This window comes from Colias eurytheme, chromosome 10 (assembly GCF_061535395.1).
Source record: "Colias eurytheme isolate Ceu_HAF_F1 chromosome 10, ilColEury1 Martin Lab GWU primary, whole genome shotgun sequence".
Taxonomy (NCBI): domain Eukaryota; kingdom Metazoa; phylum Arthropoda; class Insecta; order Lepidoptera; family Pieridae; genus Colias; species Colias eurytheme.
This window is the reverse complement of record NC_142989.1, coordinates 366618-392964: the sequence shown is the minus strand read 5'-3', so window position 1 is coordinate 392964 and position 26347 is coordinate 366618. Positions and strand designations below refer to the sequence as shown.

General features: G+C 34.0%; 2 protein-coding genes across 3 annotated transcripts; both read right to left on the bottom strand.

The window, feature by feature from the left end:
- Window positions 1-10921: 10921 nt before the first annotated feature.
- On the bottom strand, window positions 10922-13487 carry LOC149904967 (uncharacterized). 2 transcript variants are annotated; one of them, XM_090106476.1, is made up of 2 exons: window positions 13026-13487; window positions 10922-11218 (listed from the first exon to the last, which is right to left on the bottom strand). In XM_090106476.1, the coding sequence occupies exons 1-2, from the start codon at window positions 13101-13103 to the stop codon at window positions 10937-10939; spliced, it is 360 nt and encodes a 119-aa protein (XP_089962602.1). In that variant the 5' UTR covers window positions 13104-13487; the 3' UTR covers window positions 10922-10936. The 2 variants fall into 2 exon arrangements, with proteins under 2 accessions (XP_089962602.1, XP_089962601.1); XM_090106475.1 differs by lacking the exon at window positions 13026-13487 and adding an exon at window positions 11820-12301.
- Window positions 13488-14635: 1148 nt separating this feature from the next.
- LOC149904966 (uncharacterized) lies at window positions 14636-15855 on the bottom strand. Its single transcript, XM_090106515.1, has 2 exons — window positions 15746-15855; window positions 14636-15585 (listed from the first exon to the last, which is right to left on the bottom strand). The coding sequence occupies exon 2, from the start codon at window positions 15569-15571 to the stop codon at window positions 14636-14638; it is 936 nt and encodes a 311-aa protein (XP_089962641.1). The 5' UTR covers window positions 15572-15585; window positions 15746-15855.
- Window positions 15856-26347: the final 10492 nt, after the last annotated feature.

Sequence of the window (26347 nt, the reverse complement as noted above, 5' to 3'; positions counted from 1 at the left end):
ATTTCTTATTAAAATTCATATTTTTGTGTCCGTAGGCTCATAATATTTATTTTGGGAGACTAGGACCACTTCACGCAACATAATAGGCATTAATATACTTTCAGATTTTGATGGAGAAAACAACAGGTACCTAATAATTAGTTTTCCTTATTTCAAGTATTGCCTTGTTTTTGCTCACCCACTTATTGTTTTGTTTATTTCCTATACTTGAAGGGTTGACTGGTAGAGATCGCTACCTAGCGATAAGGCCGCCTTTTGTTTATTTTAAATGTATGCTTTTATATTTGTATTTTTATAGCAATAAAGGATTTTCATTCGTTCTTTCAATGATTCTTATGAAATTCTTAATTGAAGATCAAGAAATGTCACATTTTTTTAATAATTGCTAGTCTATTAGTACTAAACTGTAGTTTTGAAGAAAAGCTCACATTAATGTTGAAATATATAATACAGGTAATTTTAACAACACAACAGAAACATTGACACCAAACTTTGGAATTTAAACTCGTCGTTACAAGCCCAACAGTTGACACGTTGCAGCTAACTTTGTTCCGATAAAAGTTTATCATGAAGCAACCCTTTGAACAGCTACATATAGCTATTTGCTCTAGACTTGTATTTAAACTCATATTGGTTAAATGAAAATTCAGATGTTTGACGTTCAATTTTAATTTATGTATGCTTCTACATTCGTAGGTGATGTGTATAGAAAGCATTGAGTAAGTGAGCGGCTGGTTTTCCGATTCGCGACAGTTTTTTCTATATATTTAGTGATAAGAACTAGGGTCAATGTACCACTAGCTGACCAAGCGCCAATACATGACCGAAATTCAAATATACGCGCCAATTAAGAAAATACGGCAGCCCCAGATGATAGTTTATTGTTTTTTCTATAAAGCAACATCATCTATAAAATAAAAACAAACCTTGCTGCCAATGGTCAGAAATATTGACATTTTTTCAACACGAAGATGTAATTAAGTAGGTGCCCCGTAAGTAATCACATTTTTTACTAAGAGTTTTTTATCGGGAGTCAGGTTTCGGGGATTTCCGTGACCAAGTGGTTTGATTTCATCAACCTATCTTTATTTATTAAATAATATATTTATTTATTAAACAAAACTAATGTTCGAAGAAGGACATTTTGTCCATTTTGAAAATGGTCAACTTTTAGAGTAATGATGGTCAGATATTGGTGATCAGTGGTCAAGTAATGGTGTTTTTAGCAGAAATAACTTTCAGAGTAGTTTTCATAAAACCTTTGAAGGTTATCAAATTGATATTAAGAACAATAGTTACAGTGAGTATTCAATTATCTGTGTCCCAAAAATAACATTGAACGTAAAACAAATAACCCGTTTTTTATATATAGCTAAAGATAAAACCGCTTAAATGGTCAACTAGTGGTACATCCACCCTAGTACGCGATGGAATTAGGATGTTCCTGATGTTTGCGGGGAGAAAGTCCGTAGTCATACTCGTTGTCTAGTTTCAATCACGATCGGCTCCTAAAATTCCACCTGAAAATATAAATATAAGAATCCGCAAAGAGAAACGAACATACATCTATCCAACCTCACAAACGTACACGTTTATAACACAAGGAGCTAGTTAACAATATTTGTATAAGAATAATAAGTAAGTTGAATAGGTGTTATTATAATAAGTAACAGTATGTGTTAGATTATTAATCTTAACAAACATAATTCAAATGTTGGAATATTAAACGTGCACTTTGTAACCGAAAGCTTTTGTGTACAATAAATTAAAATCAAATTGAAACTCATGTTAATGAAGACGAACGTAATTTTGGAGAAATTTATTAAGTACCGTGACAGTCATTAACTGGAGTCAATGTTAGTAAGTAATTTGGAAGAAATCATATTTGAAGGCAAAATATGTTTGTTGCTAAAAAAGGTATTTGAAACTAGGAATTCTATGAAGTCATAAGTTTACAGAATATTTTCAAACTATATCAGTTTCCGAATACTGAATTTTTACTCCAGAAAAAACTGTGTATAATTACAAATAAAACGATTTCTCATTAATTCAGTTATAATACTCGGTGCCGAATTAGGAAAAATAACTTTTGATCGGGAAGAATTTTGTATTCTATTTTCTAATTGCATTACAACGAAAATGTACTTAACATCTGAAACCGAAGCTTCACCTCTTACGGAAACTCAATATTCTATTTCACAAATATACGTCAGTACGCTCCGTTGTTTATTTGTAACAATTTCGCCGCTTTTCATACTGCACTCGTGAAATATTTACTTTTTTATATTATATTTTTATAAACTTCGGATGAAAATTTGGCTGAAATTTTTATACGTGCACAAGCGCGACTAACTCTGGGTAACTCTTCCTCTCTAGAGAGGTCACATTTGACAAAAAAATGTGAAAGCCATATTCAGTGTTCAGTGAAAACATTTTCATTTAAACCACATTTAATTTGCGCTTCTAGTTATTAATATAGGAATAATGTGTACAAGCCCAGCATAATTTTACATGAATTAAGACTAATTATTATATGAGCGAGGTTTTCACTGCCTCGCAGTCCTTTCGCTAAAAGTGTACAAAATGGAGTATTTTCATACACAATATATATTATTATAACCTTAGATAATTTCAATATTATTAGGCAATAAAATCAATTTAAATTAGACTTAAATTCGATGAACATTGAAAAATTCTTTAAAAATTTGCATATAGATATTATATATTCGATAACCCGTGTGTTGATATAAAAATAAAAGCTTTTCCAAACAACTCCTGCCGTGAAGAACCGACATACTAGATTCCTCTTTACAAGTTATATAGAACGTTCCGACCCTGAAAAAAACCTTGAAAAAATACAATTTATTTTTTATATTTTGTATAACACTGAAATTAAGCTAAAAATGTACAAAGTGTACCTGAAATTATCTGTGAAGTGCAACAATTTGGTGGCCGGAGTCGCAGCGCTAAAACTTCTTATTTAACTCGCTTAAAACACTTTTCAGCGTTGAATATTCGCTAAATATCGCCGCTTTAAATGTTATTTTTGTGAATTTCTATTTACGTTGAAACTCATTTAAAATAAAATTTTAATTTCGTCGGTTTCGTTAATGTGGAGTGCAGTCAGACTATTGAGAGAGCCAGTGATTTTTTTATGTAATGCACTAACCTCTATATAGGTATATTTTTTATTTAAAAATTAACATGAATTATAACAATGTAGTCATAGGTACTACATTTTATGTACCTAATACTTATTTTTATATACTCTAAAATTAAAACAGCGACTATAAAATTATTAAACTTAAATTCCTTACTCCCAACAATATTACTAAACATAAACAATACCTTTGTCCTGAAATAGCTGAAACACCAAACAATGAATGTTATTCGATAAAAATGGAATGACAAAGCAGTAAGTAGCTTACACACGGAGAAAGAATAAGTTTTAAAGTGTGAGAAAGCTCCAGTTGTAAGCCCCAGTCCATTTATCACCGTTACAAAAACCCTGGCAATCTACATGTCGTGGGAAGAAATGATAAGTACGTTGTTATTTTATTTCTGTAAAGAATCCAAAATATCTCGAGCGGAAGGGAATTTTTGACCGTGCTGGCGTCTTTATTGTGTTTTGTATTCAATGTATTATGATGACAGTGGAGCGAAATAAGACATGTTTATTCATACTTTATTCGAAAAACTATCTATGTGTATAGCTGTCGTATATCTTCGTTTTCTGGGCTTCTGACATAGTTTAAGGATATAGGTACAGCTTTAAAAATCGTAATCTTGTTAATCCTATTAGACATAGGTATAGAAATGTGGAAGCCAGACAAAATAGCACATCTTTTTCAAACATATAATAACTACTGCTGAATACATATTTCTAGGATATCTTTTTCGGGTCTTCTAATCTGGTAATTTATATGAACCTATTTCACGTGTAAGCTTAATTTTTCTTACATTTCATTTTACTTAATGGACAAACTTTTACAGTATTTAAGTCATTCAGGGAGTCATTTACCTAACATTGCGATTTAAAACCGTATGATTTATAAAAGCAACTTCCCTTCAATTTGCATTAAAACCTATAAGAAAAGATACCTTTTCTAGAGATTTTATTACCAACTTGTATGCGTAAATTAAGCAAGGAATATTTTATAAATCAGAACGAAAAATCGGGGAAATATATTAAAACCTGGCAACATTACGACTTCGATTCATATTTTATAAAGAAACGGCGGAAAATGAGAGAATTATTTTATTCCCCTCGGTATGCCTTGAGTCATAATTTTATTTCAAAATTCGAGTATTTGTGGCAAAGATAAAATATTCAAGATAACATTATGCAATATGCATTATGCTTCATTAAAAGATAAAAGATATTAGTTAGGCTCTGCAAAATTTTCTACGAAAATATATTACGTATTTTCATAAAACCTTTGACTAATGAAGCCACATTTTTAATAATTTTTACATCGAATGCATTATATTTTGTTGAATATTTAATTTTCTCTAAAAAAATACGACTTTTAATGTTTAACGTTTTCACTTTAAAACTAAATCCAATATTCGTAACCATATTTTGCATCTAAACCAATATCGTCAAAATGAAACCCTAAAAACGTTGCATTATGCACAAAATGTGACTAATATTAACACAAAGTACAGCACGTAACTGCTTAAGCTCGCGACCACGTTGCAATGGCGCGAATCCGCCACATTCCGACTGAAGAGCTGAGGCGCGGCGCCGCATATAGAATAGTCTAGAAGCCGTAAGTTTTGTCTATTCTTTGTGAATAAATGTTTCAGGTACTTTGTATAGTCATTATGAGTGGCTTTGTTAATTCGTGGTAGCTCTTGTATGCTTTGAAATATAAGCAATAACGAAAGTTGACTAGAAATAAACGTTACGTGAAATCTTATCATAATCTTAATACTATTATAAAGGCGAAAGTTTGTATGGATGTATGGATGTTTGTTACTCTTTCACGTAAAAACTACTGAACCGATTACAATGAAATTTAGCACACATATAGAGACATAGGATAGGTTTTATTCCGGAAATCCCACGGGAACGGGGACTATGCGGGTTTTCCTTTGAAAACGCGGGCGAAGCCGCGGGCGGAAATCTAGTGCTAGAATATATTTACCTACTATTTTTTTAAAGCTGATAATGAAAATTATGAAAATGACCCCAGTGGATCTCTCGTTGACAGTTCAAATAAAAATCGCAATAAATCAAATTTCGTAAACCCATTAATTTAAACCTATTTCCATACATTTAATGTGCATTTGCATTGTGTTAAAAAAGTTGTTATTATCCATTTATACTTATAAAAATGCAGAAATCTTTTTTGCATTACTTGTAAACAAATAAAATTTGAAATGGCATAAGGGTCGTTAATTAAAGAAATAAATACCCAAAAAATGTTCAGTTCAACCTCAAGATCGTAAACAAACATGATTCAATAAATAAAAACGGAAAATAAATGAATTGAGTGGAAAACATTATACATACAATTGGAAAGTTATCAAGTGAGGCTCGAGAGGAACTTAGGAAAGGGTCTTGTTGTCCCGCCGGCCCTGTGTGGCCATCACATTACCTGCTAGAATAGCTCTGCGACGTAAAATTAAGAAATCCTTCCATTCGATATATAGGCAACTTTAAACTTTATTATTTATTATAAATATCGACTAATTATATTGTTAACATTTTAAGAGTTAAAATTAGTTTTCTCTAAATGTATTCATTCTATTGTCCGGTTGAGTTGAGTTGAGGAATTAGATAATATAAAAGAGCATATTTTTGCTAGAAGCTTGTTCTTTTAGAAGCTCGTTTATAACCTTGTAACACATTTCACAGAGAGGCAGTATTGTTGGCAAGAAAATAACCACTTTGTGCAATGTCAAAATAAAGGCTTTCTTTCAATGATTATATACTGGCAATCGCACATAGCTCATGGCCCAGCCCTCAAGGGCGGTAGGCTTCGATCGGCGATTATAACAAGCAGCTAACGAGCGCAGGGACCAGCGCGGTAACTTTGTGGATTTCGAACACTTCTAGCCGGTGCGATTTTTTAATTGGATTTTTCTTGAGAAACAAATCATATGGCTAGTACGGGTTTTGTGGAGATTTATGACTTGAAGTTTATAGTGCATAATTATATTGATACAGAGGTTTATGTAAAAATATGCAATTTAATCATACTTATACAAAATGGCTGCTTCGTTTCAGTTATTCCATTTGTAATTTGTATGTATATCAATATTTTTAATCTGAATCATGCGATACTAATGTGAAAAACGACTGCATGTAAATCCCTGAAAGAAATCCCGATCTAAAATTAAGTCCAACAAAAATAAAACTTTTTTACATTGCAAAGTTCAAAATCAATATTACTTTTTAATATAACATAGTTACGTGCTCTGCCCACCTTCATCCTCGCTCCCAACTCTATAATATTATTTAACACTATTAATTCACCTTTATCCGAAGAAAAATCTGTATTTCGGCATACAAACAACATTGTTGAAAATAAAGGTCACGTTCAAAGAAGGCCATAACAAACATAATGTAAAACCGGAAGCCAAAAATCGGTGGGCTTTAAAAAATGTTTGATGCCCGTGATTTAATTCCGAACCGCTCGCGGCGCTCATTAAAGTACTCGAAACAAAGAAAAAAACTGTCAACTTGCTCCAAGTTTAATTGCCTTAATAAATCTGGTAAGAGAAGCCGTGGGGCTGCGAAAGGGACTTAGCTACCCTGTTTTACTTTTAATGAATACACGATCTTTGGCAGACTTGAATATTAATGCAAAATGTTATGAAGATAGAGTTGCTCTTTGGTACATGGTCAAATACGTATGTAGAGCTTAGAGCACATGACTCTACCAGGTTTTATTTAAGAAATTTCTCTGTAAAAAAATTGGAGTTTGGATTTAATTCGTCTATAAAAAGTAAATTACATTGGTGTTTTACTTGCAGGATAAATATATTATGAGACAAATATGTATTTTCAATTATAAAGCTAAAAACCTAAAAATCGTTGTCGTCGCGTTCTTTACAACTATCGTCACGATCAACGATAAAAATTATAACAAGCTTTCTTTAATTGTGAGTGTCGATCGTGTCTTAGGGAGAATTGAGCTACATAGGGGTCCCTCCTTCTTGTGTAGAGATAGAGCAAGACGTATACTTATCATGGTTAAATGGTATAATAAGTAGTCTTATCATGGTTAAAAGTCACTGCTTCTAAAAATTATCCAAAATTCTCATAAATATTAACAGATTGATATTGTCAATTGTAAAAAGTTCAAAGATCTTATCAAAATTAACTTAATTCGAGCACTCAAATCAATCAAATGCCTTAGCCCTTGATATTTTGAATCGAATGCATCCTTTTTGCGTCATACATAGCCATACTGATATATTGAATTATTTGCTTTAAGATTTTTCACCATTCATAATATTTCATTATCATATTAATGTGTTGTGTTGATCCAAACTAATTTTACTGTTATATCCGATTTATATTAACGAGAAACTAGAGTGTACAATCAAATGCAATCTTCGACCATCAATTCGTTGCACCTTTGTCAGACAAACACACAATTGATTGATTTGGATTCATCGCTTGTTGATAGAACTTGCGTAGTTTAATTCTCATAGCTGTCACAATGGAATTGTTGGCCTTATTTCAGTGCAGACAGGAAATTGGTGCGACTGTACACATTGGTGTACACCGTCAATCCACAGGAACATAAAAGCTGTACTTGTTTCCTATTGCGTGTCATTAGTTTGTGTGTTATGTGTGTGTACATTCATGTGATTGTATAGTGAATATAACTTGTTTGAATGCCGTACAAAACATAACACATCGTTAATTTTGAAAAGCAGCGCTACATAACTATGAGTTGACGATGTCCAGGATACAATTATTTTTTTTAACCTATTGCATAGCTTCTATCGCGGGCCTTGAGCGCTGGGACCGAATCGAGAAATTCCGTAACGAAAAACCTCACGCTCCCACGGAGGTGTGGCTTGAAGGCATGCTATGCAATAGCTTTACCGCGGCAGTCCCCGAGTGCCAAACGTTTTTTTTTATTTCATCATCATCAGCCCATATACGTTCCCACTGCTGGGACACGGGCCTCCTATGAGGGTACAGACCATAATCCACCACGCTGGCCAAGTGCGGGTTGGCGGATGACACATGTCGTCGAACTTTTGATTCTTCGACATGTCGGTTTCCTCACGATGTTTTCCTTCACCGTTCGAGCAGTGGTGATGTTATAACGTGCGCAGATAAATTGAAAAATCAATTTATTTCCTGCGCGCTCGCCCGGTCTCGAACCCCGGACTTATGGATTCGAAGTCCGAAGTCTCACCACTGAGCCACCACTGCTCTGTTTTTTTATTTAGTTCGAACTAATCGCTAATTTCAAGGCTTGCCCCTGTTGATCTCCGTCACCGACAAGATGCAAATGAAACTCTTTGTAAGAAATCTTAAGGGATTTATTTGTAAAAAATCCGGGACCGGAACAGTCCGCTACAAAAGGAAATAAATTGCTCTCCTCGCAAACTTCCTAAATCTATTATTATTCACTTTAGTCTCGAGTGGCTATTAAATTTGGGATTACCTTATCGTCTGGTTACATTTAACAATTGGATAATTTAACTGAAGTTGGAATAAACTCTTTATAAATATTTACATTAGCTACGTTTTGAGAACAAGTAGTGTGTCAAGAAACAAAGCTGTGTCCCACTGCAAAGTGTAATAGAAACAACCTCTCGACCTACTTAGCACTCATTTAACACGCAATTTGCTTTACATTGTCACTATTTTTTAATCGACGTTACCTTATTGTATTTTGTATTAAAAGTTTTAACATATCTGCTTAATATGAAATTTCAGGTAAATCACCTCATTAGTTTTTTTTTAATATATAATATCTGCACAACGGTATCTCATAGCTGTTATGAAATTTGCGTATTTATCAGATAATGTACCTACTGTGTGAAATCTTGTGTCCTTTGTTGTTTCACAACTGTTTCACTGATCGATCTTTTAATGACTTACGACTTTTTTTTTGACCAGATGACCACTTTAGTTTAGTAGTAATAGATATTTGTATATTTATTTCACAAGGTTCAAACTTCTAACGCGCTATCTAATGTACCAAAAAGTTCAGATTTATAAATTGACGTAGACACTTTGTATGGAGTTATAATATTCAGAAATCTTTGCATTACTCCATTGATTAACACAATGCTCCCATGTCACTAAAGTATCGTACTTTCAGCCACTGGCTCTCAAATAATTCACCTCAAATAAGTTTATCGTTAATTCAATTTATTTCATACATTATTTCACGCTGAAGCAGTTTTGAAACAATTTCACAGGTGCTTTGTTTCAATATTCATAATGTGAATCGTTTTGTTTGCAATTATGACCTATAAATAATGTTTAAAATAATAATTGATGGTGCTTATCAAAATTTCAACTTTTAGCATTATTAAAATAATTATAATTCCTACACTACATCTCTTTATAATTATTCACTCGTTTCCAAACCAAATGAATGCTATCTAATATCTATTTTAGCCGCTTTTACACTTTTTGCTAAGAAATTACTTTTATTCAACAAGGCCATATCTTAATCAGGCCAAAAGTATAAAGAATAAAAACTTATATAACATATCGAACTTTTAATACTTTTAGATAGTCGGATTGGAGAAGGTGGTAGATTTTTATAATAATTGTATTTTAGTTTTAACCATCAGATAACCTAAGAAACAGCACATAATATCATAAAGTTGTGCTTATTAACCTTAGTTCATTCACATTCTTAAATCTTACTGATAGTTAAGCAACAGAACATCCAGAAAGGTCCAACTATAAAAGTTTGAGAGGCGTCGCATTCCCGTCACGTGCATGCGATCACGTAGGTGACGCTCCAACGTCCATTTTATCACGTCGCAATATTGATTAATGAAGGTGTCATTGTGTTAGCGTGGCAAAGAGATCGCCGATACTTTTAACACTCTTGTATGCATTAAGGTATGTTTCATAAGGTGAATATGAAAAGCCAATTCAAAGAATATGCTTTATTGTATGTGTCTCTCCTGCAGTTTTCACAAAAATTGAGCTGGATCACAATAAATATCAACAAGTGTTATCTGTTAAATGTAGCGTAATAGAAATGTTAGTTATGAATACCACAATATACATCGTGTTATACAAAACATTAAAATTATTTGGCTTTTATAAAGGTCTTGTATTTGCTCTTTTGAGGCCTCGTATTGTTATAAATAATGTACAAATTAACTTCATTTTCTCTGAAATTGTCATCTATACAGAATCTCAATAAATTGATGTAAATTCTGTGTAATATTCCAAATTGTAACGAAACTGTGTCAATGATATTACCCAGAATAAACGTTCAACGTTTAGTTACGAATATTCCATCTTAAAATATTTTCCATTAGTCAAAGCAAACAGCGTCCGCATTACAATTAAATTAACCGCAATATCGTGAAAAAGAAGGCTCCATTTTAATTGTTAAATTAATAATTTTTAGACCAGCGGAATTGTAAACGAGTAACGAGAATTATGTTAAATATTTTTATGTAGATTTGGCATAATCGTGATGTTTTATTTTAGTAATATTTTTTTTTATTATTATATTGGGTAATTATGTAATGTTTTAATAGTATACAATATACATCATTCTTAGGATAGCTCCCGATCATCTAAAGATTAATTACTAGTTATTGAGTGTCATCATCACTGCAAAAAGCATTTTGGTATATTTTTCTTGTTTGTTACAGTTAACAGTTAATTATATAAATAATAATAGTCTAATAAAAACGACCTATTTTAATAAAAAAAGTACTGGAAATAGTTCAAATTAAAAGCAAATCAAACGAAATACATTTATTTGACAATGAACAGCAAAATGACGGTAGAAATAAATGGGCAGAGGTTCCGCGATAATGTGCGCGCGAGTAGCAGAGGAAATGGACGACTCCGCCGCTCGTTCGTTGTTATAAAGGCGCGCCGCACCGCGGTGAGGAAGGCGCGGGGGGTGGCCTTCCGGATTTTACTCCAACACGGCCTCTCCTGACGGGGCAGCGTCCTCGCTGCCTTCAGTGGCAGCTGCAGCTCGTGTGGAAGGGCCAGCTTCGCAGTCTTCAGCGTTATGATGTGCATCGTAACCTGGAGTATACAAAAAAAAACGACATTGAAAAAAAAAATACTTAAACCAATGCAAATGAGGAAAGCTGAACCGGAAAACCGAACCGTGTAACAAACTTTACACAAACATTCACACTAGCACACGTGGCTATTACATACACAGGCTTTACACGGATCTGTTCCAGTGTAACCAAATACCATTAAATGTGTGCGCAACCAGGCTTTACATTGGTCTACAAAGGTCAACCCAGATACCTATTCAGTAGGCTTTACACAGGTCCCTAATCGGTGGGCCCACCGATGTCACCCAGATACCTACTTACAACAGGCCTTACACAGGTCCCTAGTCAGCGCGTCCGCCAACGTCACCCAGATGCCTACTCACAACAGGCCTTACACAGGTCCCTAGTTGGCGCGTCCGCCAACGTCACCCAGATGCCTACTTACAACAGGCCTTACACAGGTCCCTAGTCGGCGCGTCCGCCAACGTCACCCAGATGCCTAGGTAGCACAACAGTGGTGCAATACCAAAAGGTCACCCCGATGCCATGCGCACCAGGCCTTATTCGGGTCTATTCCAACAACCAGTACAAATAACAAAAATACTCCTTATCATACTAACATTCAAAAAATCCAGCACAGGTATCCGGCGTCCACTTGCTGCGCCACAATACCATGTACCCAGCCGCCGCGTGACTAGTTTTCCCATAGAAAAGAAACTAGTAGTTTTAGTTCGTATCTATCGTTAGGCAGTATTTTGTATAGGCATCTATCATTATTAGCACATATTTATAGCCATCAGATTCGCTAAGTGGTCCAAGAACATCCGCATGTACAGTATCAAAAGGTACAGGATTCTTATGCCAAGATGAAATCGGTTGTAACGGTGCTCTTGCTACTTGTTTATGTGAAATGCAGACAACGCAATGACATATATTTAGTGACGAACTTTCGCATTCCCGGAAACCAAAAATGTTTGAGAATCAAATCAATAGTTTTGTCTATACCTATGTGCTCATGTTCGTCGTGGAAGACGCGCAACAAGCTCGAACGAAATGCCTTTGGAACAAAACATAAATACCGAGTTTCCTCACCCGTTATGTCATACTTGTAAAAGATCTAATTCCCCATTGCTTAATTTTTCTAACAAATTTAGAGTCTACTCGTCACCTGACTGGAATAATTTTGCCCAATTTTGCGGTTTATCAACTGCGTGAATCAAGTTAATCGGATTCCTACTTAAGTAATCCACATGTGACATAAGTACCCCTTTGTGGTATTCTAAAGTGAAATCAAAGTCCTGCATGTAAACATTTTTTGTTAAGTCATTTTTAAAGCGTTGCAATCAGTTACGATTTTAAAATGTTTACCTAGGTACTAAATATTGACGAAAATGCTTAACGTTACTTGGTTTTGGAGATTTAACTAAAGCTTCAATATTATACTCGCTCGGTCGCACCTGACCTTTGCACTTCACTATCTGTAACAGTAGTGGTCGCTGTACCGCTTAAAAAAAAATTTTTGAATATTTGGCAAGTATGTTGATTAATTTTTCTTTACATACACCGGTAACGGGGGTATTAATTTAATTAAATGACGTCATCAAATCTACCTGCCTAACTTCCGAAACGATTGAGCTACTGTGTACTATGCGTTGAGAATCACAAGTCCTAATATAAGCTACTCCTTTTAAATAAACGTCCGTACCAATTATGTATTACGGGAACATTAAATGAACATTTTTGCACAATATAGAAATCAACTTCCAAAGTAATACCATTCAACTCAACCGGTAAGGTTACAAAATAATTAGAAAAAATTTCCTTACCTCCAAGTCCCCGTAATACCTGGTACGTCGGTTTCCCCTGAGTACTTCACTAATTCTGTGGACAATAACGAAACACATGAACACTATCAATTAAAATATCAACCGGTATACCTAAAATCACACCAGTAATTATGTCATTATTTTTCGTAATACCCACATTTTAGGAACAAAAATTAACGTTACTTTTATTTCTAGAATTATCAACCCTTTCTTTCGTGTAACATTTGTCTTCGGTATGCCCTATCTTTTTGCAAAATGTGCATCTCAGCGGCGATTCAGACGTAGGCTGTTTTTTAATGTTAGAATCAAAAGTCAACTTTGGTTTTTTCGAACATTCACTCTTTGTATGACCGAATTGGTTACATTCATAACACTTAATTAACTTAGAATCGAAATGTTTACGTTTCAAAGAAAACTGATTAGAATTTTGATTTCTACTAATACGATCATTATTATCGGCATTGTTATAGTACGACATAAAAGAGATGAAATTAATTATTTTGGAACTAATTCGTTTTTCATTACCTGGCAACCCTGAATTGGCAATGTAGCTGTCAAGTTGAATAAAAATTTGTTGTTTTTTTCGTGAAGTGGAGAATTATTGAGATAAAATTGTTATTTAGAACAAGAAATTTAAATAAAAAAGGAGACATCATGAAAAAGGTTAAACGTAGCGGTGTCCGTGATGTGGTGTATAAAGTTTTTATTCGGTGTTTGTCCGAATTTCAAGCTGGAAATTTATTGACTGATTTGGAAAACGTTTACAAACGTACAGCAGAATATACCGGTGAGATTCCATTTATTTTTGCTCAGTACTACGTAAAATAGAATATTCCATTAGTGACGAGTGTTTAATGTATGTATGTATGGCGATTATTACGTTTTCGCAATTTAATTTGAGGTTATTTGTATGTAAACAAAAACTAGTTTTTATAGTGCGACCAGCACAATTTGAGTCAAGAAGTTATATCCAATCCAACCAGCCTCAAATAAAGTACCTAGTTTAGATTTTACTACATAGTATAGTGATAACTGTTTTCATACAGGTATTAATCAATCAAACCATAAGAAAAAAAATCATATTTACTGTATCATATTTACAGATACTGAAGATGCCCCGTACCCTCTTGCCAGTACTTCGAAACAGAGTGATGATCAGTCCTTTGAAGGAGTACAATATTTAGATTATGATGAATTACATTAATGTACAAAATTTATCTACAAAAAAAATAAAAATATGTGGTTTTCAAATCGCCTTGTTTTTTTCTACCCGACGGACCCAGAAAGAGGGTAATGTGTTTGAGCTGCATGTATGCTTGTTTGTTTGTATGTTTGATTCTATGTGCGCCTCTGCAGTCTAAACACTTGACCGATTTTTATAAAATAACTAATTCCAAATACATTTAAGTAAAATTTGACCTAGGTCAATTAAAATACGAATGTATTTTTGTCTTAAATTTACACTATTGCTACAATGAAACAATTATAACGGTTTAAATCGCGGTATTTATTTTAGATTATATTATATAGATTTTTGGATTTTTATTCTATAGTATCAAGATCGCTTGCGTCGCAGTATCAGTGTTGCTACATGAGCGACGGTGGCGCCCTCATTTATTTTCATCTCTTTTGTGTCGCACTGTATTCGGCTTTCTAAATTGTGGCGCTAATGTCGGCTTAACAAAATTTGACAAAAATTCGACTATGTTCTCGGAAGTTAATTTTGCGTTTGCAGCAGCGGCACGAACGTGTGGGTCAACAACACCGCGTATAATTATCGCTGTTAGAAGTGTATCATTTAGGCCTTTAACAATACGCAATTTTAACAATGACCTTCGAGCATATTCTGCATAAGTTGAAAATCTATCAGATTCCGTTTTCATCACATCGTATAAAATGTTCGCGATGTCGATATTGCGTGGACACAAAGCTTTTAACTCTAACTTAAAAGTGGACCACGTGCGGACAGTACTTGTCCATCGGCTCAGCCAGGTACGAGCTTCACCCTTTAAACAGTTTCCTACCCGCGCGAGACATTCTGCGTCATCCCAACGATTTATTTTTAAGGCTTTATCGACCTCGTCACACCACGTATCGACCTCATGAACACTAGGATCGAAATCAGAAACAAAATATTGGTTTGATCTCACCGGGAATGACATCAGCGCTGTCAGAAAGTTCTCGGCTGCCGATTTCATATCGCTCTGCATAGTGGCCTCGGTGGTGGTGGTCGTCGTAACAGGGGTAGAAGTGGGGGCGGCAGGTGCTGTTGGTACTGGCGTTGGTGCAGGTGGAGTGGCGCCGATGTGGCCGTCAAGTAATGATGACCGCACTGCCGACGTCGCGGACGGCGGCGTCGCGTCGCCCATTGTCTCGATAGGGCGCACCACAGCTTGGTCCATGTCCGCAGAAACAGCTTGAGGTTCCGCGCTGCTACGATTTTCGAGAGCCTGTAATCTCTTCAAAATCTCGTCCAAAGGATTAGTAGTTGGAGGAGACGGTGATCGTTGTCTCCTCCTAGTGCTATGCCTTTTGTTCGCTGGCATGATCGCGAAACTCTCTGCCCAAATACGTTAGATAAGAAAAAAAAATAATAATAATCAGAATGGTTTCGGCGGCATAAAGCCCTCGAATCCCACTTCTGATCTAATAAAAACGACCTATTTTAATAAAAAAAGTACTGGAAATAGTTCAAATTAAAAGCAAATCAAACGAAATACATTTATTTGACAATGAACAGCAAAATGACGGTAGAAATAAATGGGCAGAGGTTCCGCGATAATGTGCGCGCGAGTAGCAGAGGAAATGGACGACTCCGCCGCTCGTTCGTTGTTATAAAGGCGCGCCGCACCGCGGTGAGGAAGGCGCGGGGGGTGGCCTTCCGGATTTTACTCCAACAATAGGATAATTAATAGCATATTTAAGATAAACACAAAAGTCGGAGTTCATTCCGATAAGATGAAGTTTTAAGATAATGAGGTTTTGCATAATGTATTACAGCGACTCCCAAATTCGTTGCCCCTGACTTCATTAAACTTATGTTTTTCTAACTCTCTTTCCTTTCACTGTCTTTTCGCTGTTTGGAATATCAATAACGCATAATGTAAGATTTGATTGAAATTATATATTTCAAAGTATTTACATACAAACCATTTTTCGACGAACCGAACAGGCTACGATGGTTAGACCACGTAATGCGAATGGAAGATGATCGTGCTGCTAAGCGGGCTTACTGCTAGGACGTCCTTCAGGCTGCCGGCCAGTCGGCCGCCCTAAGTATCGCTGGGCAGACCAAGTAACCAACGATCTAGTGGCACTGCACAGAAGAGACTGGGAAAACATCGCACCGTGCCGGGATAAGTGGCGTCTCTTGCTGTCGGAGGCCAAGACCCACTTTGGGGTCACCGCGCCAGATAGTAAGTAAGTAAGTAAGTAAGTAAAGTATTTACATAACATCACATTATAATATAGGAATATTTTTCTAGTCGCAATTAAACCACAAAATAAGTATGTCAAAATTTTGCTAAAAGCGTGTTAAAATCTAAGTTGAATTAGAAAAACTTGAGTTAGTTTTTTCCAAAAGCAACCACTTCTGGAGTGGAGTACTCAACGAGAAGTGAGAATTAGTTGGGTAATTTTTAAAGCGTAACGGACACTTACGAATCAATTTATAACCGCATTTATTTGAAAATAAAAGCTAGTGATAGACATTTCTTCTTCTACCATAAACTATGTTTATTTTCACACATTATAAATTAGTTATTATCATACATAATATTAAAATAGTAATAGTATTTATGTGCAATAGACAATGCATTATTAACACCTACATCCATTTATGTGAAAACGCTAGTCCTCCAAATGTTTTTCAAATCAGCAAAACAAATATTGGAACTAACAAACCGTACTAGACCCTTCCAGGGCCCACATAAATCAAACGTGGTTCTGAGCTAACAGGCCGGTCCTTCGATTTATAACGAATAAGTGCCCTGACCCGGGATTGAAAAATGATTTGTTCATAGCCAAGATTTATGTGGACCCTTGTTGATTTTGCTAAGGTATGCCCGTATGGTAATACCCTCTAGTGATGTATTACATGTTTAATCTGTGGAATATTTTGTTTAATATATAATCGAAATAGTGTACAGTGCACATAATTGAATCACCTTCAAATACATCTTTGTTTTTAAAAAGATATGATATATTTTTCTTCCATACAATTATCTATCGAAATTCTAAACGAAATTCTCTTCCTTTCTAGATCGATGATGAAATAGCCGCCTTAGATCTCTCATATAATAATATGTTAATAAATATTTCTTCCTTAAATTATATTGAGCGATCAAAAGAAAATTGAAAATTAAATTGTTATTTGATACATTAAACGTGTCTCAATTTATTATATTAGCTACCTACCTTCATAATATTATAACGTTAACACATTGAAAATTATTACATTGAACATTATACTTATATTGCGTATTTTTATTTAATCAAGCTGTTTGCAATATCAGAAAACGTGTAATATAATTGCGATGGTTTAGACAAAAGTGATTCTGATTCCGGAGTCAGTTACATATTATTATTATTTAGTTTACAAAAATATCTAAAAACGATTCATTGATACATGAACTCGAGCATTTAGTAAATTATTCTCAGTAAATACGGCCATTGGTTTACTCTTGTAAAGTGTGAGATTAAAAAACTTTTTAATTTTGAGTTTGAGATTTCATACAAGCCGACCCGTACTCACTTCGCTCGATGTCAAACAATATTTAACTGGTTTAGCTACAAAACAGACGGTGTTTCGTGGAAATTTACGACCCCTTTTAACTTCTTTAAGGGACAAATATCTCAAATCTTTCCTAAGAGCTCACCTACTATAAAAGTATGTAAAAATCATGTTGCAAAATGTCAAGTTTCTATTCCTAGTAATGTACCTAAGCTGTGCATTGATATGTCAAGCAGTCACAAAATCAGCTTTCCTTTATAACTATATATATTGAGACCAGCTCTGGCCCGCGGTTTCAAAAGCTTTAGAAAACACGGATATAAAAGTTCATCCCCTATCTATTTCTAGCTTTTAGACGTTGATTTCTGAAAAAGCAACCTGTTTGACTTTGTAACACACCCATAGACATACTTATACATCTTCTTATATATAAAAATGAATCCCAAAATGTGTTGGTAAGCGCATAACTTGAGAACGGCTGAACCGATTTCGATAATTCTTTTTTTATTATATTCCTTGAAGTATGACGATGGTTCTTATGTAGAGAAAACGTAAATATGTACCACGGGCGAAGCCGGGGCGGACCGCTAGTTTATAATATAAGTATTCATTCATGATGTATAAATTACGATAACAAATCTTGTTAAATGAGCCGCTGATATAGTTTATTAGTAAGGGCGATAGTTACATAACTCGTCTCAAGTTTATAGTCACAGTTGACAGCTCGGATATTACATCAATCAATATTTTAATCGCTTTAGGGAATCTGTTGATAACCTAATTGTTATAATGCGTAGGTTTCACAAGCTCAGAGTTAAATTGCTCTACTTTTAGATATTTCCAGCCATTACACTAATTAGGGAGATGAGTGTTTTAATTGCACAAAATAATACTTTATCTATAATGTACTATTTACTATTTGTTTGATCGTTTCTTTATATTGAAAACTCAACTTAGTTTATTTTTTGCAGTAAACGTTAATAATGTGAAGGTTCTAGAAATTTGGAAAGAAATAATATACTTACAAACTTTCCTCTGTCCTTGTATTTCCTAGAAAATAACTAGTAGGTTGGTATCTTGTACCTATGTATTTCGTTAGATTTATTTTCCATCAAACTTACAGTGTAACTTATAAATAAATATATATTTTCTGTATAAATCGATAAATACTTAAAACAACAACTATATTTCCATACTAAGTCGTGTTATTACACGATATTATTTGATGGAAAATCACGTTCGGAAATTACTCCTCGATACGTTATTAACATAATCTATTCAATAATGTGTGTTCAATATTGTTCTGACGTTTTGACAATGACGTTGTGCGCGACGAACTGAAACTAATTGGTTTTAGTTTAAGTAAAATTATTACGCAACATATTTACATATATTAGTTCTCAAGGCTTTATATCGCAGAGAAATGAGGCCATCATGAAATCACGGTCGTCATCGTCATCGTCGTTTCAGCTGTGGGACGTCCACTGGGGGCCTCCCTACTAAGGGCCTCCCTCGAGGATTTCCAGTACGACCGCTCACCGGCGGCCTGCATCCAGCGGCTCCCTACCACTCGGACCAGGTCGTCTGGCTGGCTTTGAAATCACGGTAGATGCTATTCTTGTTTAGTGCATCTTTTTATAAAAATTTTGTAGTGATTAAAAGATTTCGTGCTTGCTTTTGTAATAGTTTTAAAGTTCATTATAAAACTAGATGAATATAAAAAGCATGGTTAACAGTAAGGCTTTCATATTTCTGCGTGTATAACATTGAAATATGTCTATAGTATTAACCGACAATTTAAGTCAAAAACACTATTAAAATAAAACACTAGTTCTAATCAACTTGTCCTTTTGGGTTCCGGAAATTAAATTCAGCGTTCTTCCTTGTCGTATAATAATGCTTTTGTCAACAAACTTTTGCCACAATTGCAAAAGCTGCGAGATATTAACTTTTTAAAGTTTGTCGTTCTTTCATATTCATACTGATAGTAGTAGACAGCGGCTAAAACTACTATTTGAATTGGTTCATATTCGTTATGCTTGAAAAACTTTCGTGATAGGTCTCTAGCGTAGGTATATAGAATTAAACTATCCTGATTAAATTTGCATTTTTCAATACAATTCAATCATAAAGCAAGAGTATTAAGTATAGTTCGGCTTAAATAAAAATCAACAACATGGATATTGTTGCAATTGAATTATCATATTATTATCCTAATCAGTTTGGAAAAATAATCTCACCAACGATTTTGCAATACAAGAACCACCCAGATCCCTTTAATAATAACCCTCATACCAACATTTGTGCAACTAATTGTTTTGGATGTCTGTGGGCGGGCGTTATTTACGATCAGGTAAAGTTGCATCTACCGTAATAAATAACACACACGCCTAACATTCTGATTATTTATTTGGAAGCTTTAGTTGTTCGTGAACATTTAGGTACAAGTAAATTTAAATTTAAGTATCACATAACGCTTTGAACCTTTATACCTATTATTGTAATAATAGAGTACAAAAAGGATCAATTTAATATGTACGTTTTTAAATCAGACATACAATTTTGTGCGTATATTATTTTAACGTCAATTATTTAGCCACATCTATACTAATATTATAAAGCTGAAGTTTGTTTGTTTGAACGCGCTAATCTCCAGAACTACTGGTCCGATTTGAAAAATGTTGGATAGCCCATTTATCGAGGAAGGCTATATAATAGGCTATACTATCATCACGCTAAGACCAAAAGAAGTGGAGCCACTACACTGGTAAAACGACAAAGACGACACCTTCAACCTCTAGCGTTTCTAAAAATTAAACTACATTCTAAAACGTGTAACTAAAAAATAACACCCCATAAACGTCCACCAACGTGGCCATTATAACGTGTTTAATGGAGGTTTAAGTTAATTGTTTCCGACAATTAGCACACACATTACCGCGCTATCGCCGGCCACTATCGGCTGGTCAAACTGCGAATGAGCTATTAATGTCCAGAGGTTGTTATATTGTCCCGCGGTGCAGCTGCTCTACATTGTCATGTTTGCACTAAATCAGTGATGAGAGGTGATTGTTATAATTATACATTATAGTATAATGTGTGAATTTAATAGTAAGAAGAGGAATATTTCTTCAAGGGTTTTGGGAGCTTATAGAAACTTACCTTATAACAGACCGGTGTGGTTTACTATCAATTTTAGATTCAAACATTTTTGTGACAGAATAATTGTTAAGGAATAAAGTAAGGAAGGTCTCGTTGGTTTGTGTAGATATGTTAAAAAATGAGCTTTATGATTGAATTTAATCCATTAAAGATATTTCTTAATTTACTTTAATTAAATAACAAATATAATGGCGCAGTTGTATATCATTTAATATTTAATTATTTCTATTATTTTCACAGAGGGCCATATAGGCAGGAATGTAGTTCAATAATAATAATTTGTCCCACAGCACATTAAAATTCTATAAAGGGCCTCTGCGTGTTGGATTTATGTCCCCGTGCAATAATGCAACATAAAGCATTCAATCTGTTTTAATTTCTTTGCTACATGAGCTTTTAATTATACCGATTTATTTAACACTAGTTGTAATCCGTTGCTTCACCTACGTGGGCAAATAATAGAATACATCCGTACCTTCTTAAAAAACTTTAGTATTTATAATATTAAAAAATAATTATCAATCAATTTATTTTAGGCTACAAACTCGTAGGGGATGGGAGCAAGTAAGACTGGCTTTTCGCTTCCGTTCACAAAGTTTATAATATACAATATACAATAAGCTAACACAATATTAATAAGAAGCATATTCTCGTTAGTTCGCTAAATAATCTATACTAATATTATAAAGCTGAAGAGTTTGTTTGTTTGTTTGAACGCGCTAATCTCAAGAACTGCTGGTCCGATTTGAAAAATTCTTTCGGTGTTAGATAGCTCATTTATCGAGGAAAGCTATAGGCTATATATCATCACGCTAAGATCAACAGAAGCGGAGTAATGCGAGTGAAAACGCGGGGAACAGCTAGTAAATAATTGCATTTAATATAAGTCACAATAAAGTATGAACACAGTAAAATACAGTCGGGTTTGCGGCCTTATTCCCGATTCGCACTACATTTGGCAGGCGTCTGGGAATTTTAAAACACTGCTTAAATGAAACTAGGCCGACCTCACTATGTTTTAAGATATAGAACAATTTGACTTTAGGCTGATTATTCTTGGACGGCTGTTATAAAATCTCTCTTGGAAATATTAATAAATTACCCTGGATTTATTACATTAAACCAAAATATAAAAAACATACACGCAAGATAGTTTCCTCTTTTTCACTTGACAGACAAAAGACAAAGATAATAAGAAAGTTGATACTCTCAGATATAAACAGAATGCATAATATAAATGTGTACGTATTTCATATTCTTATATGTCTACTAACTAACAATATAAATACAATTTTTTTACAAAATACATGATATTGGCTGACATGATACTAATATTGTAATTTTTGGTATGCTAATAATAATAACAATCGCTCTTATATAACCTGCCTTAAACAAATAAGAGATCGGAGAAATAATATATACACATTGGGTTTTATCCAAACTTTACAAATATAGTCAAAGAAGCTCCGGCTCCACTTTCTATAAGTTCCGCCATATTTACATATTTATCAGGCTTTACTAACATTTTCTTTCAAGACCACAAATATTACATTTTACATTTTCTATTCGTTGAAATTAAACTAGACTTCTTTTAGATATTATGTATGTGAATTGTTTTACAATTTTTAATTTAATGATCTTCAATTAAACAAATAATTAAGTAAATTAAAATATCATAATTATGTAATTTAGTACCAGTACAGTCACGAGCAATAATATATGCCTAGGGGGCGATGTGCAAAAATATCTGTCACTAGAACAAATTCAATAATATCTGTCTGCCCGTATACAGCAAAAATATCTGACATTAGTAGGCAGCATTATAAAGTGGCATCAAAATTATATGACGAAAATGTAGAGCAAATAATTGTGACAACCTCTCGAAGCATAAATATGTGACGTAACCTAGGAGGCAATAATATCTGACACAATTTTATATTTCTGTATTGTAAAATATAATTGATTCCTCACAAAAAGCATAAATATGTGACACTAGCTTTCCGCCCGCGGCTTCGCCTGCGTTTTCACAGAAATACCGCATAGTTCCCGTTCACGGCATAAATATGTGACATCAACTAGGTGGCAATAATATCTAACACAATTTCATATTTCTGTATTTTGCATCGATTCCTCACAAAAAGCATAAATATGTGACCTCAACTAGGAAGCAATAATATCTGACACAATTTCATATTTCTGTATTTTTCATCGATTCCTCACACAAAGCATAAATATGTGACCTCAACTAGGAAGCAATAATATCTGACACAATTTCATATTTCTGTATTTTTCATCGATTCCTCACACAAAGCATAAATATGTGACACCAACTAGGTGGCAATAATATCTGACACAATTTCATATTTCTGTATTTTGCATCGATTCCTCACAAAAAGCATAAATATGTGACCTCAACTAGGAAGCAATAATATCTGACACAATTTCATATTTCTGTATTTTTCATCGATTCCTCACACAAAGCATAAATATGTGACCTCAACTAGGAAGCAATAATATCTGACACAATTTCATATTTCTGTATTTTTCATCGATTCCTCACACAAAGCATAAATATGTGACCTCAACTAGGAAGCAATAATATCTGACACAATTTCATATTTCTGTATTTTTCATCGATTCCTCACACAAAGTATAAATATGTGACACCAACTAGGTGGCAATAATATCTGACACAATTTCATATTTCTGTATTTTGCATCGATTCCTCACAAAAAGCATAAATATGTGACATCAACTAGGAAGCAATAATATCTGACACAATTTCATATTTCTGTATTTTGCTTCGATTCCTCACACAAAGCATAAATATGTGACACCAACTAGGTGTCAATAATATCTGACACAATTTTATATTTCTGTATTTTGCGTTGATTCCACACAAAAAGCATAAACATGTGACATCAACTAGGAAGCAATAATATCTGACACAAATTTATTTTCAATTTAATATTGAATTAATATAAAATAAATAAATTTTATTTTAACTACGTTGTTTTAAAACATGATTACCATATTAATTAATATGTGCCGTCGTTGTATACACATATTGTATGTCTAGATATTATATCCTACTAGCTTAACACCCGCGGCATCGCCCGCGTTTTCAAAGAAAAACACGCATAGTTTCCGTTCCTGTGGGATTTCCAGGATAAAAGCTCTCATAAGCGTTAATCCAAGTTACCTTCTATGTGTGTGCCAAATTCCATTGTTTTGTTTTATTTGTGTGAAAGAGTAACAAACATCCTTACATGATACTCACGAACTTTCGCATCATCACTACATAGTATAAAACAAAGTCGCTTTCCCTGTCCCTATGTCCCTATTTCCCTATGTCCCTTTGTACGCTTAAATCTTTGAAACTACGCAACGGATTTTGATGCGGTTTTTTTTAATAGATAGGGTGATTCAAGAGGAAGGTTTATATGTATAATAACATCCATTAAATTGTGGAGAAGTACTGTTATTTTTGAGGTTTCTAATGTGATGTCGTAAAAAATTACATTTTTTCCGCTTACATTGCAAACGCAGGCTGAACCCGAGTTTTAAGTATTATACACATTGAAAAGGTCTACAGAAAAGTCCGCGATGGTATATGTCTATCTCTTATGGATAACCCACAATAACTTTTTTTTGTCATTTACTTTTTACGACAAATAATGGCTAATTTTCGATGCGATTTTAACCAATACAGTATTAATCCTTAACCAATTAAATACCTTGAATACATTGTTCATTTAATATAGATCTATATGGCCCTTTACACGTATGATTTAAGTGAATATTTTCGAAGATATTACATATTTAAAAATTGCGGGACGTAGCGTTTGCGGCGGTACCGGCCGGCCACCCGGCTATCTATGTATTTTATATACCCGTGCGAAGCCGGAGCGGGCCGCTATGTTTTTAATTTTTATATACAACGTTCACAGTTTTTCTGTAGTGTATTTAGTATCAGCATTGCACCCGTGCGAAGCCGAGGCGGGTCGCTAGTTTATAATATTAGAAGGATATCATATCATGACAAAATTAAAGTATTCATATAATACCCACTTGGGTAGATCTATTTTATTTGAAGGTTCAGTGTAACCTTCGTGTATTATTTAGAAATTGTTTTGTTATATTTGACGTTAGCGACGTTTGACACGATTGCTCCGTTATTCATTTTCATTTACCTATAATATTGCTATTATTTTATTGAGTATCGAAAATTATGGCAAGTTATCATATTATCGTAATTTCATTTAAATCCACACTAATATTATAAATGCGAAAGTAACTCTGTCTGTCTGTCTGTTACTCAATCACGCCTAAACTACTGAACCAATTTGCATGAAATTTGGTATGGAGATATTTTGATACCTGAGAAAGGACATAGGCTACCTTTTATTGCGAAATATGTACCAAGGGCGAAGCCGGGGCGGACCACTAGTAAAAAATATTTACAAAATATAACTAATGTGTCTTTTGTTCATATTCTTACCCCAACAAAATACAAAACACTAATTAAATAAAAAAACGTTTGGCCTTTTTAATATCCTATCCTATCTTATCCTACTAGTCCTACTATAATCCTACTTCCTATCCTACTAATTTAGTATTATAAATGCGAAAGTATGTGTATGTGTGTGTTTGTTATTCTTTCACGCAAATACTACTGAACCGATTACAATAAAATTTAGCAGACATGTAAAGGGTAACTTGGGTTAACACATAGGATAGGTTTTATCCCAAAATTCCCACGGGAACGGGAACTATGCGGTATTTCTGTGAAAACGCAGGCGAAGCCGCGGGCGGAAAGCTAGTGTCACATATTTATGCTGTATAAGAGGAATCAATTATATTTTACAATACCGAAATATAAAATTGTGTCAGATATTATTGCCTCCTAGGTTACGTCACATATTTATGCTTCGAGAGGTTGTCACAATTATTTGCTCTACATTTTCGTCATATAATTTTGATGCCACTTTATAATGCTGCCTACTAATGTCAGATATTTTTGCTGTATACGGGCAGACAGATATTATTGAACCCGTTCTTATGACAGATATTTTTGCTAATCTGCAAATGGTAATATATTTATGCTTCTGACTGTACATGAACTGCATCATAAGGGTCATGACATGAAGTACCCTTGTGAGGGATAATAACTGGAAAGACTTTTTCATTAGTCTTCCTCGGAGGCGATGTGAGATCCCCTCGGTTCCCTGCTAGCGTGTGTAATTAGAACAATTATATTTTTATTTTTATTTAATTTCATAATAATGGATATATAAGCGGATAAATTATTAACTATTCGGCCATATAGTAGATTAATTTTTAAATATAAGAATAAAGAATTAATAAAATAATTATCTCCATTTATAAGCTCCTTTCTAGATTCATTCACATCAATTTATCAATCATT

Coding starts and splice junctions, on each gene's coding strand:
- LOC149904967 (XM_090106475.1), bottom strand. CDS start 11,906: ATGGGAAAACTAGTCACGCGGCGGCTGGGTACATGGTATTGTGGCGCA. Junction 11,219..11,819: donor CTGTGCTGGATTTTTTGAAT/GTTAGTATGATA, acceptor TGTATACTCCAG/GTTACGATGCACATCATAAC.
- LOC149904966 (XM_090106515.1), bottom strand. CDS start 15,571: ATGCCAGCGAACAAAAGGCATAGCACTAGGAGGAGACAACGATCACCG.